Raw genomic sequence first — 21,905 nt, 5'->3', positions numbered from 1 at the left:
ATAATTCAACATATCTGCCATGGGAAAAGGTGTTTAGAATTAGAAGATTTTTCTTTAATTTTTCCAAAGACATTTTATGAGGATAAGTAAAAAATTGCAATGTACTGGGGGGTTCCCATGCTCTCTAACATCCAGCATGATTTCTACCAGCTTCCACCGGCTGAGACAGAGGTGAAGCTTCCACTTCTCAAGCTTCCATTGATTCAAGACGGGCAGCTAATTGGACAGAAAAAAAAAACAACAAACAAACAAATTTAAAAAAAAAAAAAAAAAAAAAAAACAGGAGAAGACAGGCCCCCAGATGAGCTCCTGCTCTGTAGGACGTAACAAAGCACTTTACCATATACAGATGAAATACACATTAATATAACCAAGCATGAGTGAGAGCATAGTGAAATATGAAAACACTACTGAAGGAGAAAACATAATGAAAAATGCAAAAATTAAATAATAATGAAAAATTCATTTATTTATTTTAAATTACATGTATATTAGCAACTTAAATACACTGCTCAAAAATTATTATGTTTTTAAATTAAAGATTATTTGATTTACAGAAGAAAAAAAAACACTTCCTGATTAGCGTATAGCATCAAGTCAGTTAGACTGCTAGGATATTGCTCTGGACAGATCTATTTTTCTATCTAATTAAAATTAAATTGAAATGAATATCATTTCTATGAGACACTGTCAGTGTGCTGTTATATAACTAATGTATTTAAGGCCTGACTTGTGACATTGATGCCCATTCCTTTACTGTCCTCTTCGATGTGTAATGTCAGATCCCTTGTATCTGTATTTGATTGGGCATCCCGGTGTTGCTATGGCATGATCCTAGTAATTATTGTTATTAAAACAATAACACATAGCACATTCAAATTCAAACATTGCTGCACTGAGGATTTTCCTGCATGCTTCTGTGACTGACAATTCCAAACCTGCACTCAGTCTCATTACACTGGTACTGAACAGACACAACATTGGAGCCTTTGCAAACTTTTTTCAAAAACTGCAACTATTTGACACAAATCTGCAACCAACAGCAAGCACAGAGTCTTCAAACAAGTCACTGAAGTATGGATTAAAAGATTTACTTTTAAACAATAATGATTAATTAATGATTAAGGTTGTTTTACCTTGATTGCCAGCTGTTACTGTTTTTATCTTCATTTCTTTCATATTTATCCACCTAAACAATTTAATGATACAGTTTGACTGGATATGCATTGTTGAAATTGACTTGAAAATGTATGAAAATGTATGTAACGTTGCACAGAGAAACCAAATCCAGTGTGGATCTTTGCCTTGACAGACGCCTAAAATGGCTCGAGCTGTGGTAAGTTACCCTTCACTGTGTCTGTTTCTAAACATTAAATCATGTGAATTATTAAAAAAAAACATACAAGAACAATAAAAATATGTAACTTTTTTAGGAAAATCCACATCTTAAGATGTTTGACTCAGAAACCAACTCACATGTCAACACTGGTAAGTTTGCTATTCAATTTTTTTTTAAAAAGACATTAAAGCATCTGTTTGCATATTTCGCAAAAATAATCAGCTGCTGATTTTTCTTGTTTTGTGTGCAGCAAGTACTGCTTCCAAGATGTGGGGATCTTACCGCCTCCACCAAAGGAATACTACTGTGTGTCCTTTGTTTGCAAGGATTTTTTGGAACCAGAGAGCAAAACGCCAGATGACCTGAATGTTCCTCTGCAACACAAGATGCCTTTGGCTCAAAGTCGGCCTCCTCCACAGACAAAGGAGAAGCAGCCAGACTCATCAAATGAAGACCTATTAGCTTACCTGCATGTGAGGTCCCACTGCCTCCAAGTCCTCCACCTGCTGATGACTGGTTTAAGTCAAAGGACACTCATAAAGTCATGCACCCAGATTTAAAAAAAACGATTGTTCTTCCCTGGATGATGAAGTGGCCTTTTTCATATCTCCTTGTGAGATTCCTCTGCCTCCAAGAAATCCACGTGTTGAAGCTTTTGGTCACTGTGGAAAGCACCGAAGTTCAACCGTGTTGTCTGTGGATGATTAAGAGGAACATTTGATGCCTAAACACATTAGGCTGATGACTTGTGATGTTCCACTGCCTCCAAGTCCTCCACCATCCCCTGTGTGTGCTGATGACACTGATCTAAAGTGTACCAGCCCACTGCCTCACGAGATTCCACTGCCTCCATGTCCTCCACCCCAAATTTGTTGCCAGTATTATTAAGATACTAGGTGACTTTGAGGGCCAGATTGTGCTGGGAGGAGATTTTAATCAGGTTCTGGATGAGTATATGGATAGGAGTGGTACAAGTCTAGGCCGTAGTGCAAAAAATAAATCTGCAGCAGCCACCTTTAAAGAGGTAACTGGGCTGGTCGATATCTGGAGACTTGTACATCCTTCAGAAACGGAATACACGTTTTATTCACATTCTCATAAAAGTTGTTCCAGAATTATTTCTTAATATCTGGTCTGAGTGCTGACTTGGTTGTGAACGGTGAAATAAGTATAATCATAATACGAGATCATACTCCAGTAGAACTAAATATAGACTTGCAAGTTGAGAAATATAGTCGGGGCAGGTGGAAACTAAATCCAAGTCTTTTACATGATGAACAATTTGTGGCAACATTAAAAGATGATATTATTTTTTTCTTGGATGTAAATATTTTGACCACAGAGAGACTGGCTACGGTATGAGATACCCTAAAGGCCTTTATTAGAGCAAATGTCTGCAATATAGTTCAAAGGCGAAAGAAAGTAAAGAAAGATTTAACCGACCCAGCCAATTTTAGACCTATTAGTTTATAAAATGTGGATTGTAAAATACTGTCATAGATCTTGGCAGCAAGACCGGAGTCTGTATTCCCGCAGATTGTTCATAAAGACCAAGTGGGGTTTATTAAGCATCAATCATCAGCTGATAACATGAGGAGACTATTACATCTTATTTGAGCTAATAAATATAACCCAAAACCGGTAGTAATAATTTCGCTTGACGCCCTAAAGCCCTTGACAGGGTTGAATGGAGCATTGTCAAAATTTGGAATTGGTGATAATTTCTGTAGATGGGTTAAGACACTGTATTCAGGGCCGAAAGCCTCTGTTCTCACCAATGGACTGATGTTCCCATTTTTTAATATCTCCAGGTCTACTCGTCAGGGTTGTAGTCTTAGCCCACTCCTGTTCACTATCTTTATGGACCCCCTGGCTATTAAAATTAGGAAAGATTCAAGTATTGTGGGTGTGAACGGAGGGGGGGAGAGAACATAAATTATTTTTGTATGCAGACAATATTGTGGTGATGTGTCAGGACCCCACCAACTCCATAACAAAATTGCTAAATGTTATTGGTGAATTCTCTAAGTTATCAGGTTACAAAATTAACTGGCATAAGTCGGAGGCAATGCCAATATCTCAGACTTGTATTGCTAATTTCAATTTTAATTTGTTACAAAAAGGGATGAAATATTTAGGAATTATACTTAATCTGAATGTTGTTACATGTCTGCAGGCTGCATGTTTTCTTTCCCTCTCCTTTTGTTTGCCATTTCCTCAGGTACACAGACTGCAGGCTGGTGTCAATTTGGGGATCTCCAGCTAATTAGAGGAAGGAGGCTTTGATTAGACAAACCAGGAGTGCACACCTTGATAAGGAGACTCACCTGTGGCTGGGTGCGGCTCTCTCTTCCTTGCTTGGAATTGTTTGGCACCTGTGTAGAGCGCCTCTGGTGTATTTCTTTTGTTTGATGGTTGTGGTGGGAGTAAAGAGGACTACGTAAGTCTGCGGACCCAATACACTTATTCACGTAGAATCCTTTCTGTTAGAAACACTTGGTAAGTAGGTTGGTGCCACCCATGTAATTTTGAGCTTGCTTTGAGTTGAGAATTGGGGTTTTCACCCTTTTTTTTTTTTTTTCTAGGGTAAGAGCTCAGCTAAGTTTAGGTTTTGTCTTTTTGGTGGTTATTTTGGCACAACCTAACTGTCCCTTTCTTCAACATTCACAGAAAAGCCTCCCAGTGTAACTGCTCATGAGGTTTCACCATGCCCACCTGATGAAATTCCACACCTTCCAGAGAAGAGATACTTCCATTTATCTACTATTGCTTTTCCTTGTCTCGATGATTAAAGATGTGTTTGTAGTAATAAATTAATTTTTGAGCAAATACATGTTGAGATGATTTGGTTGCTTATGATGGTTATAATTATTCAAACAGGATTATTGCTAATAAACTCTTAACTTTTTCTACTCATTTTCTCCATGAGCTACTTTGATGTCTATTTTGAAGATCCACTCACATTATTATTAAATATGCATATTCTCAGTAGAGTATATAGCCACATCAGAACAAGGAATAAATTAAATTCTACCAGATACTCATTAACAAGTTACCTTAACATAAACCACTTAAAGCAGGCATTAGTGGAGTGCACAGATGGGAAAAAATGGCTATATACACTCAAAAAAATAACTATTTAAATGAACATAAAAAATCATGGCAAGAATTTCCACGTTGCTTCATTTTAGCATTATGCAGTTCTGTTATTCCAAGTTAATGTACTTAAGTACAACTTGATTAATGATTGATGAATCAACTTATTTACTGCATTTGAATCCAATATAATTTAAGTTTTTATCCAACTTAAAGGGTTTTGTTCCAACTTGTTTCAGTAGGTTTTCTTCAACTAATTTGCTAAATTTGGCTCTAACTTAAGTTAATTGAGTTGAAGAAACTCTTACAAATTACGTTAGTCCAACACAAGTGTTTAAGGCTAATAGAAAGCCATTTAATAATGTGGAAATTCTTTCCATGATTTTAAGTTCATTTTTAAGAGTAATATTTTGGAATGTTTAACAAAGTCTGATTCTGGTTAAAATGCATACACTATTACTACACCTAAAACTTATAAAATGTGTCATACACATCTTTTTTTTCTTCAATTTATTGGATTTATAATAACTTTCACATAAGGTGTGAAGCATACATAAAATGCAAGTGCAAGTTACATGATAGAAAATGTTGAATCTAATGATTTATTGAATAGAGCAGTAAAATAAACATTGTAGTTCCAGTGAATTATTTTTCAGTTAAGTTAGTCAAAGTGCTGTTGTTTATTTGTAAGGTGACATTGGCACATTCATGTCTGAAAATTTAAACTGGACTCAGTTAAACACTAAAGCTTACCATCCTACAGCCTGATAAAGGAGACACGGAAATCACATTAGCTTGTCTGCAGATCAAAGTGAAATCAATTTCACTGAACAGATATTTTAGGTGAATTACGAATTTAACTGACTAGTTTTCTAAACTGTGTTCTAGAAGCTACAGTTCAAGCAGAGTAAAAAATACTCCGCAGCAGATAAGAATCAAGTACAAAAACATTTACAAATGTTTCTAACTCACCAAATCTATGTACATTTTTAAGTAAAATTTGGTGTTGAAATGCAAATCAATGCATTCTAGTTTTAGTTACACTTTACAGAATATCCAAACTTTCTTGTATACATATTAGTGCTGTTAACAGATTAAAAAAATTAACTAAATCTCACAATTTTCTGTAATTATTATAATAACTTAAGACCATCATGGCACCTACAACCCAAGTTGTTGTAGGTGCCGAATTACTATCCAGCTGGGAAAAGAACTTGGACTGCAAATGGATTGTTGTTTTCTTGATTTCTGCACTCACCTACCCTACCCTACAAAAGGCAGAATAATCAATAGAGAAAACTCAGTTTGGCTAATAATAAGAATACATTTATAACTGAGAGTTACATAGCACCTTTCATGACACCCCAGGATACTTAAAAAAGTCAGACAACACAAATAATTAACTAAGGATTGTGACGTCATTATTCAATACACATTTAAAAATCAATCAAGTCTGTTCAAGACATGTGAATGCATAATCCATTAGTTTCTTGTATATTAGGTTCTTGCATTCATATATTCCCATTTGTAGCTGAGCCAACACAGGCTGCTTTAGCTGACCTTCAGTAAATCCCATTTGATCACAAGTTACTTCTATATAATATTCCAATGGAAGCAAAATATTGACGTTTTTTCAGATCCATTCAATTACCTCACACACATGGAAGAGCTGGGCATCTCATTTTGAACCAGCTGTCATCGGTGCTTTGTGTCCTACCTCTTGCCTTCTCAGAGCAAAGGTCTTCTCTATCATTGCAGCCACCCTGTGGTAATTGTTTTTCTTAACTTCTGACAGGAGGTCCACTCTGATTTCTTCTAGTGTCTCTGCAGTTTCACCAGCTGGATAGGTGGTGCAGTAATTCACTTCAGCTTTTTTTTTGGCTTCCTTACAGCATATGAAGGAGTATATTGACTGACTGGACTCAGTCAATAAGGCTCTTTCAATTTTTTTTAGCCCAACTACATTCAAATCACAAACTTGATGATGGCCAATGATCCCTTTCGTCAACAGTCACTGATGGGGTTGGATGGCAGCTACGTTCTGAGGCTACGTCCACAAGTACACGGCTATTTTTTAAAACAGAGATTTTCCGTTTTTGTTCTTTTTAAAAAAAAAAATCCCGTCCACACATGCAGTTTTGAAAAATATCTCTGTCCACATGTAAACGCCAAAAATGCAATCAAACATTGTCAAGAACATACCAAATCCTAGCAATCCCAGCATGCATAAATCTCAATTAAAAATAAATTAAATTTATTCAAAACCGACGACGACATCGGTTTAGGTTTTGAGACCGTCTGTGTTGAATGGAGAAGTTCACTCTGACGCCGCTGTCTTAACTGCGTGTGTATGTGTAAGTGTGTAAAAACTGCAAAAAGTCAGATTAACAGCAACAGTATTTTGTGTATATCCGACATTGTAGAAATTCATCTCATGCAAACAATGACGTGGCACACAGCGTCACGTCAAAAAAGGCGCACAACTTTGACGTTGCATGACTAAATCTCCGTTTTCCTCGTCCACACGTGAACGCAAAAACTGAGTTTTCGAAAATCTCCACCCTGGGTGGAGCATACATGCCAACCCTCCCAGTTTTTCAGGGAGAATCCAGAATTTCAGTGCCCCTCCCGAAAATCTCCCGGGGGAACCATTCTCCCGAATTTCTCCCGATATCCACCCGGACATCAAAATTCCTAAATCATCCTTAACCGGGCTGCCGTTTCCGGCCGGACAATAATAACGGTAGCACCTCGAAGTCAAGCGTGGGACTCAGAACAAAGGAAAAGGAAGCAGAAGAGAAATGGCAATGATCAGTAAGAGAAGGAAATATGCGTGCAAGTTCCAAAATAATTGGAAAAAAGAATTTGATTTTGATTTTTTAAATTCTGCTACTGGCTGCGAAGCATTGCACCTTCAAATACAACCATGTGTAGATGAGTGTTGTTGTTATAGATATTGTTGTAGTTGGAGAACAGTATCCCCAGTTCTCTGTTTATGTATATACTTGTATATGTTGTTGTATAGCAGGGGTGTCAAACTCATTTTCACTGAGGGCCACATGAGCATAATGGTTGCCCTCAAAGGGCCAGATGTAACTGTGAAATAATATAAATGTAATTCAGTGTAACCAAATATAACGTAAAATAAATGTAACTACATAACATATTGACAAATGTATTTATTACTCATTCAAGTTACAAATATTACTATGCATTTAAAAAGTGTTTGCTTGTTGTTCCGTTACTATGACATACATCTAATCTAATTTGTCAAGTTAAGGAACCCACATTACTCCACTGCTCAACAATCAAACTATTTAAGCAAATAAAGAAAAATATTTAAACAAGTTATGATAATAACTTATCAAAATGGTTTGGTCTCAATTGAGAGGATCAGAATAACATACAATCATCAATAGTGAGCTACAAAGAACATGGGACAGATGTAGAATTTTACAAAAACAAAAGGCTGTCCACAGCCTTCAGGAGTAAACATTTGTCTGCATAAACCTGTAAATAACAAAAACATTGTTGCACATAAAGTAGTATAATATAACTCAAAATAACAAGGCGGCCAGGAGCGGAGGCCCTGGCGGACTGATCCCCGGCTGCCAAGACTGGCAATAGGGACATGGAATGTCACCTCTCTGGTGGGGAAGGAGCCTGAGTTAGTGCGTGAGGTTGAGAGGTACCGGCTAGATATAGTCGGGCTCACCTCTACGCATGGCTTGGGCTCTGGAACCAGTCTCCTGGAGAGGGGCTGGACTCTGTCTCAGTCTGGAGTTGCCCCAGGTGAGAGGCGGCGGGCTGGGGTGGGTATTCTAATATCCCCTCGGCTTGCTGCCGGTACGTTGGGGTTTTTCCCGGTGGATGAGAGGGTTTGTTCCCTGACTGTCATCTGCGCTTATGCGCCGAGTGGCAGTTCAGAGTACCCAGCCTTCCCTGGGGGGGGTGCTGGAAGGTGCCCCATCTGGAGACTCTGTTGTCCTGCTGGGAGACTTCAATGCTCACGTGGGTAACAACAGCGAGACCTGGAGGGGCGTGATTGGGAGGAACGGCCTCCCTGATCTGAATCCGAGCGGTGTTTTGTTATTGGACTTCTGTGCAAACCACAGTTTGGCCATAACGAACACCTTGTTCGAACATAAGAGTGTCCATAAGTGCACGTGGCACCAGGACGCTCTAGGCCGCAGGTCGATGATCGATTTTGTAATTGTATCACCAGACCTGCGACCATATGTTCTGGACACTCGGGTAAAGAGAGGGGCTGAGCTGTCAACTGATCACCACCTGGTGGTGAGTTGGATCAGGTGGCGGGGGAGGACGCTGGACAGACCCGGTGCACCTAAACGTGTAGTGAGGGTGTGCTGGGAACGTCTAGCAGAGGCCCCAGTCCGCGAGATCTTCAACGCACACCTCCGGCAGAGCTTCAACAGCATTCCGAGGGAGACTGGGGACATTGAGTCCGAATGGACCATGTTCAGCGTCTCCATCGCCGAAGCTGTTGCATTGAGCTGCGGCCGCAAGGTGGTTGGTGCCTGCCGTGGTGGTAATCCCCGAACCAAATGGTGGACACCAGAGGTGAAGGGAGCCACCAGGCTGAAGAAGGAATCCTATCGGGCTTGGTTAGCCTGTGGGACTCCGGAGGCAGCCGGCAGGTATCGACAGGCCAAGCGGAATGTGGCTCGGGCAGTGGCTGAAGCAAAAACTCGGGTGTGGGAGGAGTTCGGAGAGGCCATGGAAAAAGACTTTCGGACTGCCTCGAAGAGATTCTGGCTAACCGTCAGGCGTCTCAGGAGGGGAAAGCGGTGCTCTACCTGCACTGTGTATAGTGCTGGCGGAGCGCTGCTGACGTCGACTGAGAAAATTGTCAGGCGGTGGAAGGAATATTGAGGACCTCCCTCATCCCACTGACACGTCTTCCGAGGAGGAAGCAGAGTCTGGGATGAGGGAATGACCCGCCAATTTCCGGGGCGAGGTCACTGAGGCAGTTAAACAACTCCTTGGTGGCAGAGCCCTGGTGTTGATGAGGTCCGCCCGAGTTCCTGAAGGTTCTGGACGTTGTAGGGCTGTCCTGGTTGACACGCCTCTACAATGTTGCGTGGAGATCAGGGGCAGTACCCCTGGATTGGCAGACCGGGGTGGTGGTCCCCATCTTTAAGAAGGGAGACCGGAGGGTGTGTTCCAACTACAGGGGGATCACACTCCTCAGCCTCCCTGGGAAAGTCTATGCCAGGGTGCTGGAAAGGAGAGTTCGTCCGCTAGTCGAACCTCGGATACGGGAGGAACAATGCGGTTTTCGTCCTGGTCGTGGAACACTGGACCAGCTCTTTATCCTCTCAAGGATACTTGAGGGTGCATGGGAGTTTGCCAAACCAGTCTACATGTGTTTTGTGGACCTGGAGAAGGCATTTGACCGTGTCCCTCGGGGTGTCCTGTGGGAGGTGTTGCGGGAGTATGGGATGTCTGGCCCATTGCTACGGGCCATTTGATCCCTATACAACCATTGTAAGAGTTTGGTTCGCATTGCCGGCAATAAGTCGGACTCGTTCCCGGTGGGTGATGGGCTCCGCCAGGGCTGCCCTTTGTCACCGGTTCTGTTCATAATTTTTATGGACAGGATTTCTAGGCGCAGCCAAGTGGCGGAGGGCTTTCGCTTCGGTGGCCTCAGAATCTCATCTCTGCTTTTTGCGGATGATGTGGTTCTGTTGGCTTCATCAGGTGAAGGCCTCCAGCTCGCACTGGAACGGTTTGCAGCCGAGTGTGAAGCAGCGGGAATGAGGATCAGCACCTCCAAATCTGAGGCCATGGTTCTCAGCCGGAAAAGGGTGGAGTGCCCACTCCGGGTCGGGGATGAGTTCCTGCCCCAGGTGGAGGAGTTCAAGTATCTCGGGTCTTGTTCGCGAGTGATGGGAGAAGGAGCCGGAGATCGACAGACGGATTGGTGCTGCGGCTGCAGTGATGCGGACGCTGCACCGGTCCCGTCGTGGTGAAGAGGGAGCTGAGTGTAAAAAGCGAAGCTCTCAATTCACCGGTCGATCACGTCCCTACCCTCACCTATGGGCCACGAGCTGTGGGTAGTGACCGAAAAGAACGAGATCGCGGATACAAGCGGCAGAAATGAGCTTCCTCCGAAGGGTGGCTGGCCTCTCCCTTAGAGATAGGGTGAGAAGTTCGGCCATCCGGGAGGGGCTCAGAGTAGAGCCGCTGCTCCTCCACATCGAAAGGAGCCAGTTGAGGTGGTTCGGGCATCTGACAAGGATGCCTCCTGGGCGACTCCTGGGTGAGGTGTTCCGGGCATGTCCCACTGGGAGGAGGCCTCGGGGCAGACCCAGGACACGCTGGAGAGATTATATCTCTCGGCTGGCCTGGGAACGCCTTGGTGTTCCCCCGGATAAGCTGGAGGAGGTGGCTGGGGAGAGGGAGGTCTGGGCTTCTCTGCTTAGGCTGCTGCCCCCGCGACCCGGCCTCGGATAAAGCGGATGAAGATGGATGGATGGATGGATAACAAATAAACATTGTCTCAGCTCACAACTATGAGTTCAAAATGACATCCTGCCTGTCCTTGAACACATCAAGTGGATCCGCTCTCCACCAACCTCATCCATTGATCATGTTCTGAAAACAACAAACACAAAACAACATGCAAGTGCTATCATTAAATTGCACTTGGTTGAAATACATTTTATTATATTTTAAATAGGTTTTTAAAATTACTTACCTATGTGTTTTATGGCCTGATGTCTGACACCGTTTTCCTTTGGTCAGCGTGTCAATGTCTGGTTTTAGTTCTTGTACTGTTGCAATCCGCGAAACAGCTTGGAGGTTGTCATCAGTGATGCGTGATCTGTGCTTGATTTTGTTCAGATTCATTGTTGAAAACATTTGTTCGCACAAATAGGTGCTCCCCAACATGGACAGAACACGGGCAGCATGAAGTCGAAGCTGTGGCATTACACCAGGGGGCAGTAGACGGTAAAAGTCCTCGATTGCAGCATCTTGGAACTTTGCTTTCAGGCCACTGTTGCTTTGAAGCTCGATTAACTCCAGCTGAAGGTGATGGGGGGCTTTGCTGACATCAGTGGTGAAAGGACTGGTAAAGATGGCGAAGCCCGAGTATAGTGTTCTGAAGTCTGAGAAGCGCCAATCAAACGCATTCATTAACCGGCTCAGTTTTGTAGCTAAACGAGCACATGAAAAAACACCTGGAAATGATGCTGAGATCCTCTGACAAACAGAAATGTGACAAGATTGCCCTGTTCCACTTGGCACTTCCATAGGTCCAGTTTACGCTGGAAACGTGATCATATTGGGCATCTGTATGATGCTTGTTTGCGTCCCTGCAGCTTCTGATTCAGTTGGGCGAGATGCTCAGTTATGTCACATAAGATGGCAAAATCACACAGCCAATTTGGATCTGACAGTTCAGACAGGGGTTTTCCTTTATTCTGCATGAAAAAAGCAATGTCCTCCCTAAGCTCAAAAAATTGTTTGAGGACTTTGCTCCTACTTAGCCACCTCACTTCTGTATGGTATGGCAGGTCTTCGTGTTCCAAGCCCATCTCCTGCAGGAACAGCTGGAACTGGTGGTGATTCAGGCCACGAACCCAAATGAAATTTACAGTTTTCATGACCATGTTCATTACATCGGGACGATCGTGGCTCAAGAGTTTGGCGTTCGCCTTGTAATCGGAAGGTTGTCGGTTCGAGCCCTGGCTTGGACAGTCTCGGTCGTTGTGTCCTTGGGCAAGACACTTCACCCGTTGCCTACTGGTGGTGGTCAGAGGGCCCGGTGGCGCCAGTGTCCGGCAGCCTCGCCTCTGTCAGTGCGCCCCAGGGTGGCTGTGGCTGCAATGTAGCTTGCCATCACCAGTGTGTGAATGGGTGGATGACTGGATATGTAAAGCGCTTTGGGGTCCTTGGGGACTAGTAAAGCGCTATATAAATACAGGCCATTTACCATTTACGTGATTCATCTCCAGCACCTTTCCGCACAAAGCTTCTTGATGGATAATGCAGTGATACGTTATCAGTGGTGTATGACAGTTACTTTTCTCCTGTATTAGTCCAACCAGTCCTGCTTTTCCCCCACACATATCAGGTGCGCCATCTGTAGTTAACGACACCAACTTTTCCCAGGGCAATCCAGTTTTACTTATGGATTTCTCCACCGCATTATAAATGTCCCGTCCCGTGGTAGTCCCATGCATGGCAGCTACATCCAAGAGCTCCTCGGTGACAGAGAGGTCCGGCTTAACGCCTCTAATAAAAATGGATAGCTGCACCGTATCCGTGTTGTCTGTGCTTTCATCAACAGCTAATGAGAAGGCTGTGTAACTGCGAGACTCTTCAGTTACCTGTGTTGAAAGGTCCGCGATGGTGTTTCTTGACAAACTGACATTTTGAAAAGTCTGTATCTGGTCGGGGTACACCTGCTCACACACCTTCAGCATGCACTGCTTCAACACCGCTCCCTCCGAAAAACACTTTGAAGCGCGGGCGATTTCTTCAGCCACAATAAAGCTAGCTCTCACTGCCACATCATTTTTGGCTTTGGCTTTTGTGAACACATTCTGCTGCCATCGCAGTTTGTCTTTTAATTCTTTGACTATTTATCGTTTTTCTTGAATGCTAACTTTGGCATACTTGGCTCCGTGTTTGGTGTCAAAATGCCGACGTATATTGTACTCTTTGTAGTGATGGGAATTCCGGCTCTTTTTAGAGAACCAGCTATTTCGGCTCGGCTCACTAAAAAGAGCCAGCTCTTTCAGCTCCCAACTGGCTCTTCAGGTTGTTTTGTTGCTTTAATTAATTTATTATCAAAAACAATATAAAATTATGCACAAAAGGAATTACTAATGTAAAAAAAACGTGGTTTTATTTATATACGTTTATATATAAATATATACGGGGGCCCCTAGAGACAAAGCACGTACAAACTCCAAAACACGTACAAACTCCAAAGCACGAACAAATTCCAAAGCATGTACAAATTCCAAAACACATTGCTAGCATTAACTGAACTTCCAAAACAGAGCTACCTAGATCACTTAAATTACACAGTTGAAAACATATGTGTATTGTTTGTGTATTTATACACAAGCACTCATATATATATATTCAAATAATTAAGAAAAAAATTTCATTTACCTGTCCACTAGGTAACAAAAGCTCAATACTGCCCCTAGCATCCTGGAACACTTCCGTTGTGTTTTGGGGGATTCACGTGCTTTGGAATTTGTACATGCTTCGGAATTTGTACGTGTTTTGGAATTTGCATGCGTTTGGGAGTTTGTACGTGCGTTGGAGTTTGTATGCGTTTTGTAGTTTGTACGTGCTTTGCAGTTTGTACGTGTTTTGGAGTTTGTACGTGCTTTGTCTCTAGGGGCCACCGTAAATATACTTTTATTTATTCACTCCACATAAAATGTAATAAAAAAAACCCTATAAAATACAAAAACCAACTATTTACATTTCAACTTTAACTTTAAATTTTCAGCTTTCTCCTTTTACACAAATTTAAAGTGAAACAACACAAAACACTGCAAACCACAATATAATAAAATATAAATTAAAATATGCAAAATGAAAAGAGGATGCACATTCTCTGTCATATAGGCCTGGGATGATTTTTTGGGAGAGTATTTTCCAAGATTATGTTAAGTAAATAACTGGTATTAAATATAGGTCTTTTGCATTTATTGGCGTTTGTCATAATCCTAACATCACAAATTTACCTGTAGTAGAGCCTTCTTGATTTCTTCATCTGGTATATCATCAATTGGAGCCTCAAATGTCTTGTCTTTTCCAACAAGGTACATAAAGAAGTTTGGAGATAGACAACGTGGCCCTGGACCACCATGGACAATGGAAACTGCAATCATTCTTCCAATGTAGAAATATTCATTTTCATCTGAAGATAAAGATATTACATTATAATAAACTAATTTTGACCATGGCAAAAAATGTGAAAAAAATAAATACCTTTACTATCAAATGTGAGATATTTGGCATGGTCTTTTCCTTCGAATATTCTTCTCGTCCTTATGGCTTCCATCAAAAGGGTGAGAAATTCTCGAGTAGGCTCACCTGTGTCTATTGCCTCTTCCACCAGCCCAACGTCATCAGAGAATTTCACCATCATGCCAGAGTTGGGACTATATGAAGACCTTCTGAAGCCTTGGTAGGCACCATCCCAGACACTGGCTCAGTTAATGTTGAATCTGCTACAGGAAGTTTTGTTATTCTTCAGACACAGATTTGAGATGACATCTGCAGGCGTCAATCCACCAGGTTCATCACTGTAGAATGAGTCAGTGACAGTGTTGCCAACTCCTCAGTAAGGAAAATCGCTATTGGCTGTCCTAAAAGTCGCTAGAAGTCACTAAATGACGTCATCACCTTATTTGCATAATTGGTCATGCTTGTAAACTACGCTGTAGGTAGGAGAGAGAAGTAGCACCATGGACAGACATAAAGTGAGTAAAAAACATCCTAAATGCATTTAGGCATTTATATTTACAACTACAAGTTACATTTCTTTTAGCAATTATTGTTTTAATATCATAATTCCAACCCTCCTCCTTTATCCGGGCTTGGGACCGGCAAAAGTGACCCAAAATAGGCACTCTGGCGGAGTTACTTTTTTTTGGGGGGGGGGGGGCTTTTTAATTTTTTTTCCTTTTTAAGTAGTTTTAAACCACACAAGAATAAGGGTAACAGAAGAACATTTTTAACCATAATGTTGTTAACAAACTACATTAGCAATCTAAATGGACCAAAAACAGACAGTAGAAATAAACAGTGGCAATGCGAAAAAATGCTGGGGAGTAGTCTGGTCCTAATTCAGGCTGATTGGGGGTTTTTTTTTGTTTTTTGTTCAGACATCCAGGCTGTGCTGGCTGTGCTGGCTGGCTCGTCCTCATTTTTGTCAAGATTCTCTACTGCAGGTTCAGCAACTGTAGCACTTGACTTAAATGAGTACGCAGCTGATGTGCCAAAAAGCTGCAAAACATTGTCAGGCAGCTGGTGCTCATAGCAAGCCTCACCAGACAGCTTCAGTCCATATCGGATGTACAGGATGGAGTTAAGGCTCTGCAAGGACATCCGATTTCTAAGTTTGCTTTTTACCACACTCATCTGGCTGAATACTCTCTCAACTTCAGCATTTGAGTGTGGCAAGGACAACACAGACACAGCAGCCATTGCAAGTTCTTGAAATGGGTTGATATCAGCTGTATCCCTGTACTTCCAAATCTCACTCCAGAAGTCCATTGTGTTTTTTGTCTCATTCCATTTACTAAGATGGATGGTACGCCATTGATGGACAATCTTATCTATTGCTTCAGGGGAGAAGCCAAGGAGTTTTGCAATTTTTTCTATTTCTCCACGGCTCTTGTTGTGCTTTAGAGTTTCCTCCACATTGAAAACTGACATGTACTGCAATGCTTCAATATTGTCTGGCAGTCTCACCCTCAACTCATTAGTAAGGGATATGGTAAAGGCTACACACTGCTTTCTGACATTTTTTTCATCCTCAGGCGCAAGGTGCAACTCAGCTGCTTTCGACTCAAAAAGGTAACCAAGGTATGGTTTGGAACTGATGTATCCCTCTATTGGCTCTTTGAGTACATCAACATTCGCCAGTGGATTCAGCACCGTGCTGCTCACAGACTTGATCAGGCTAACCAAGCTGTAAAGTAGTTTAAGAGGATCTACCTGTTCTCCTTCAAAAGCCTTGATGGCGGTCTGTACCTCTCCCAGCACTGACTTCAGAAAAGTCATGTACAAGATATTTTGAGGGTCATTGTACATGGAGTATAAAACTTCAGCCATGCAGCAGTGTTCACTGGACTTGGTGACTGCAAAATGCAGCCTAAGCTCAAACAAATTTCCCACGTGTGGGACTAATAAAGGTTATCTTATCTTATCTTATCTTATCTTATCCCACTGGTCCAAAATGCGTGAAACCACAGGTTCAATGGAGAGCCAACATGTGGCACACACCTTGGTTATCTGTAAAGGTTTCTCCCCACAGTTGATAGTCTCATAAATGGCCTTGTAGGCCTCCCTGCACTTCGGAGACACTGAAAACCAGTTGCAGTGGCTTGCAAAAGTATTCGGCCCCCTTGAACTTTTCCACATTTTGTCACATTACAGCCACAAACATGAATCAATTTTATTGGAATTCCACGTGAAAGACCAATACAAAGTGGTGTACACGTGAGAAGTGGAACGAAAATCAAACATGATTCCAAACATTTTTTACAAATAAATAACTGCAAAGTGGGGTGTGCGTAATTATTCAGCCCCCTGAGTCAATACTTTGTAGAACCACCTTTTGCTGCAATTACAGCTGCCAGTCTTTTAGGGTATGTCTCTACCAGCTTTGCACATCTAGAGACTGAAATCCTTGCCCATTCTTCTTTGCAAAACAGCTCCAGCTCAGTCAGATTAGATGAACAGCGTTTGTGAACAGCAGTTTTCAGATCTTGCCACGGATTCTCGATTGGATTTAGATCTGGACTTTGACTGGGCCATTCTAACACATGGATATGTTTTGTTTTAAACCATTCCATTGTTGCCCTGGCTTTATGTTTAGGGTCGTTGTCCTGCTGGAAGGTGAACCTCCGCCCCAGTCTCAAGTCTTTTGCAGACTCCAAGAGGCTTTCTTCCAAGATTGCCCTGTATTTGGCTCCATCCATCTTCCCATCAACTCTGACCAGCTTCCCTGTCCCTGCATGTGATGTGATGTGATGTGATGTGCAGTGTTAGTTTTCCACCACACATAGTGTTTTGCATTTTGGCCAAAAAGTTCCATTTTGGTCTCATCTGACCAGAGCACCTTCTTCCACATCTTTGCTGTGTCCCCCACATGGCTTGTGGCAAACTGCAAACGGGACTCCTTATGGTTTTCTGGTAACAATGGCTTTCTTCTTGCCACTCTTCCATAAAGGCCAACTTTGTGCAGTGCACGACTAATAGTTGTCCTATGGACAGATTACCCCACCTGAGCTGTAGATCTCTGCAGCTCGTCCAGATTCACCATGGGCCTCTTGGCTGCATTTCTGATCAGCGCTCTCCTTGTTCGGCCTGTGAGTTTAGGTGGACGGCCTTGTCTTGGTAGGTTTACAGTTGTGCCATACTCCTTCCATTTCTGAATGATGGCTTGAACAGTGCTCCGTGGGATGTTCAAGGCTTGGGAAATCTTTTTGTAGCCTAAGCCTGCTTTAAATTTCTCAATAACTTTATCCCTGACCTGTCTGGTGTGTTCTTTGGACTTCATGGTGTTGTTGCTCCCAATATTCTCTTAGACAACCTCTGAGGCTGTCACAGAGCAGCTGTATTTGTACTGAGATTAGATTACACACAGGTGCACTCTATTTAGTCATTAGCACTCATCAGGCAATGTCTATGGGCAACTGACTGCACTCAGACCAGGTGGAGGCTGAATAATTACGCACACCCCACTTTTCAGTTATTTATTTGTAAAAAAATATTTGGAATCATGTTTGATTTTCGTTCCACTTCTCACGTGTACACCACTTTGTATTGGTCTTTCATGTGGAAATCCAATAAAATTGATTCATGTTTGTGGCTGTAATGTGACAAAATGTGGAAAAGTTCGAATACTTTTGCAAGCCACTGTATAAGTCTCTCGTACCAAGTACTCCACACTACAGGGTATGGTGTCATTGGAAGCATGACTTACAGCAAGCTGCAGAGAGTGGCATACACAGCGAATAAGAACAAGATCTTTGAGGCCATACTCCTCCTTCAGCACTTTATGGACCCCATTGTTAATCCCTGTCATCACAGATGCATTGTCGGTTCCTATCCCCAAGAGATTGTCTTTTTTAAGACAACACTTCTCAAGGAAACCCACAACAACACGAGCTATAGATCTGGCATCTCCTCCCTCCAACTCAACAAGCCCTAGAAAAGTGGACACAATTGTCTGCTTGGTGTCACTAAAGTACCTTATGACAACCCCCAGATACTTAGAAACGCTGATCACCCACATCTGCAACCAACTTTTTCAGAAAGTATGGTGCCAGAACACCATTAATCATGTCTGTGCACTTTGTCCTGTGCATTTTGAAATGGGTGGCAGCAGTGGAGTCTGAGAAAGCATCTCTACATGCCTCTCCAATATGATCACATGCCAGCATGGAACAGTGTTCAGCTAATGCCATGGTGGCTTCGGCCTTTTTTGAAGAGTCTATTTTTTTAGTAAGAAACTGCAGTTTCATTTGGGTGGAACTGTTATAATGCTTTGCCTTTTGAGTATGTTTTTGTGTTAGCATGTGTTTTTTCACATCACTCAGTTTGGCATAGAAATCCGCCTTGCAATACAGGCAGTATGCACGTGTATCATCTCCAATAAACTGCTTCAACCAGCCCTTAAATTCAGGGTTTGATTCCCACTCTTTCCTGTATTTTTGAGTGTACAGTTTATACTGAGACATGATGAGCTAGCTAGCTAGATGTTTAGCTTATGTCACAGAGAGGCACACACACGATGGAGGAAATGAGCAAGTGACTATGTTGGAATGATGTTTTAGTGCACTGATTTATTTTAGACAAAGAAAAATGAACATTTACCGCTGCTCCCGCTTCGCTCATGCGCAATTCATTTGCAGTTTGTACACGTAAGGGTGAACAACATCTGCTCTGACAGCTGCTGGGGGCGACTGCTGCGTGAGGACTATCCACCGCCTGTGAGCACTTTGACTTGGGCGATGTGCCCACGGAACCACCGGCTGCTTGTTGACAGTAAGAGCGATACGTGGTTTCTAGGGGTGCAACGATATTCGTATCAATATTGAACCGTTCGATACAGTGCTTTCGGTTCGGTACGCATATGTATCGAACAATACAACATTTTTTATTTATTTTATCAACTTTTCTTCTGACAATGCTGTCTGTGTTGAGCGCTCAGTGGATCTGCGTTCGACTACTCCACCTAGGCTGCACTGTCGAGTGCAGATCCACTGAGCGCAGCGCAAGCTAGCAAGACAGAAGCTAAGCTCGTTGCAACATGGCAACTGCCTCAACGCTACCCGAAATTGAACCTCCCCCACCCTCATTCAGATCTGGCGTTTGGAACTATCTTGGTTTTCATGTGAAGCATGACCCTGATGGTAAGCGCGTCATGGACAAAAGTAAAACAGTATGTCGGATGTGCCACGCAATGCTCAATTTGTGGGAACTAGTGCGTTAGCGCAGTTAGCTTGTTAACGTGTTGACGCCATCCAGCCCCAAGCACGGGGCGATCCGTGGTAACTTGTTAACAGAGATTTGCCGCGTTATGGCGTTAATGTCATTTTAACGAGATTAACGCTGACAGCACTAGTGGGAACACAACGAATATGACTGCACATTTACGACGACATCATCCTAGTGCAAAGACAAGTGGAAGCAGACAAAAACAACAAGCACGCATGCTACAAACTTTACCCGAGTCATTTAGACAGCCGTTAGCACATGATTCTCCTTATGGGGACCTGATATGTTTAATATGCTGCTGAGAATATAGCCCAGAAGAAGCGTATAGTATAGCTTTTATTTTGGAAAGAGCCATTTCTCTGTAATAAACTCTCTTTTCCAAAGATGAGTGATTTCTCGATCAAATAGATTTTTTTTTTTGTTGTTGTTTCAGCAACATTAAATTTAAAAACTGTACTTTTGAGTTAAAATATATATTTATAATTTTAATAAATGATAAATTAAAAAGGCATGAACATTTTTTTGTATCGAAAAAATATCGAACCGTGTCACCAAAGTATCGAACCGCACCGAACCGTGAATTTTGTGTATCGTTGCACCCCTAGTGGTTTCATGTCAAAAAGTCGTCATAAGTTTGGAGGAGGACTCAAGCGCAGGACTCCGGTTCTGATGCTCACAAGAAGGGTTTATTTACAATGCACCAGGTGTATATACAAGAATGTGCGGGGGGTGCTATATACAGCTGAGTGAGGGGAGAAGGGGTCTCCAGGGAAGTCCAGGGGAAAGCACGCGTTCTTCAGAATATCCACTCACACGATCACAGGCTCACACTCCGACACTGCCACACGGGAATCACACGGGGGGAAAATCCAGGGAGCTCTGTAGACAGGGAGACAGGGTTAAGTACGACGCACACAGGAAAACACTCTTAACTAACTTGCTGTAGCTTGGCTTCACTAACGCGTGGTAGACAACGATCCAGCGACGAACAGCAGTCACCTCCTGGCTTAAATGCTGATCACCTTAATGAGACCCAGGTGTCTCATCTCCCGAGGGCGTGGGCCGAGGGCGTGAACCCACAGTGAGTTCCGCCCCGGCGAGAGAGAAGCGGAGAGAGAGAGGAAGAGAGAGAAACAGAGAGAGTGCTGATCAGCGTGCAGCTGATCCGCCTGGCCGTGACAAGAATAACTTCACAAGAACAGTTAACATAAGTTTGTTGCTGTAAAAGGGTAGGATCAAAAATAGCAGCAGTAACCAGCACTATTTTTAGTAAACAAATATCTGATAAATATTTCAACTGCGAGTCACACAACTATGGGTTTATTGTACTTATTGTACTTATAATTTTATAACTTAAGACTAACTTGTAACTTGAAGTATATTCTGCTGATGTGGATGCCATTTGAGATCCTGTACCACTCTGAACCTTCAGCATAAACACAAACAGAACACAATACAATAACAATTGCAGATGTAATGGCATTCAAATAAAACTTAAAAATTTAATACGCAGCATTGTTATATAAAAGAATAATATAGACTTGACTCTTCTAGACAGTAATCACAAAAATCTTTAACAATATGAAAATTAAAAAAAATAAACTAATGGCAATTCTATTTAACTCACATTCTGACAAAAAATCTTCAAGGGTGCAGAATAGTTTAATTCTTTGGTAAGACTTTCCAATGGCCTCTTTGGAGAGTTCAATTGTAAAGGGTGTGCCAGTTCCTGGAATATTTTTTATTTGAGAGCCATCAGGGTAGAGCAGGATGTATTCTCCATCTTCCATATCTTGGTTGAAATCTTTCAGTTTTTTAATGGCAGCACCCAAGAGCTTCTCAGATGACCAGCTCGGTTCAATATTTAATGGTAGTGTTTTCCCTCTTATGGGTCTCATGCCAGTCTTTGTTTTGTTCATGATCCCAACAGAAATCTAGATTACATTTCAGAAAAAAATGGTGGTCACAAATTAGAAAAGTGTTGTCAGACAACAGATTAACATTTACAAATCTTTCTATTAATACCTTCACTATTTTCTTTGATTTCTTTTTGGATTTTGAGAACATCCTCCTTTCTGCCTCTTTACCTTCACGGTACTGAACTACTGAACAACTGATTTGGCTGAGCAAGCAAAAAAGGGGGAAAGGCAGAGAGACAGTAAGAGGCTCTTTATTTGTCTATCGGTGTTTATAATTCAAAAGCAAACATGAAAAAGTCATTAATAAAAAAAAACATATGAAC

General features: G+C 42.1%; 1 protein-coding gene, 1 long non-coding RNA gene and 1 pseudogene across 2 annotated transcripts; all 3 read right to left on the bottom strand.

Annotated features, from left to right (window-relative positions):
• Positions 1-10,909: 10,909 nt before the first annotated feature.
• On the bottom strand, positions 10,910-12,152 carry LOC120433155 (general transcription factor II-I repeat domain-containing protein 2A-like). Its single transcript, XM_039598888.1, has 2 exons — positions 11,157-12,152; positions 10,910-11,053 (listed from the first exon to the last, which is right to left on the bottom strand). The coding sequence occupies exons 1-2, from the start codon at positions 11,711-11,713 to the stop codon at positions 11,047-11,049; spliced, it is 564 nt and encodes a 187-aa protein (XP_039454822.1). The 5' UTR covers positions 11,714-12,152; the 3' UTR covers positions 10,910-11,046.
• A 182-nt stretch (positions 12,153-12,334) lies between these two features.
• On the bottom strand, positions 12,335-14,576 carry LOC120433208 (annotated as a pseudogene).
• A 5,751-nt stretch (positions 14,577-20,327) lies between these two features.
• LOC120433156 lies at positions 20,328-20,871 on the bottom strand. Its single transcript, XR_005608368.1, has 2 exons — positions 20,625-20,871; positions 20,328-20,542 (listed from the first exon to the last, which is right to left on the bottom strand). It is a non-coding gene; the product is annotated as an uncharacterized LOC120433156 (long non-coding RNA).
• Between the last annotated feature and the right edge of the window lie 1,034 nt (positions 20,872-21,905).

The sequence above is a fragment of the Oreochromis aureus genome, linkage group 15, assembly GCF_013358895.1.
Source record: "Oreochromis aureus strain Israel breed Guangdong linkage group 15, ZZ_aureus, whole genome shotgun sequence".
Taxonomy (NCBI): Eukaryota; Metazoa; Chordata; class Actinopteri; order Cichliformes; family Cichlidae; genus Oreochromis; species Oreochromis aureus.
Note: the sequence above shows the minus strand (reverse complement) of the source record. Positions and strands in the feature narration are given on the sequence as shown.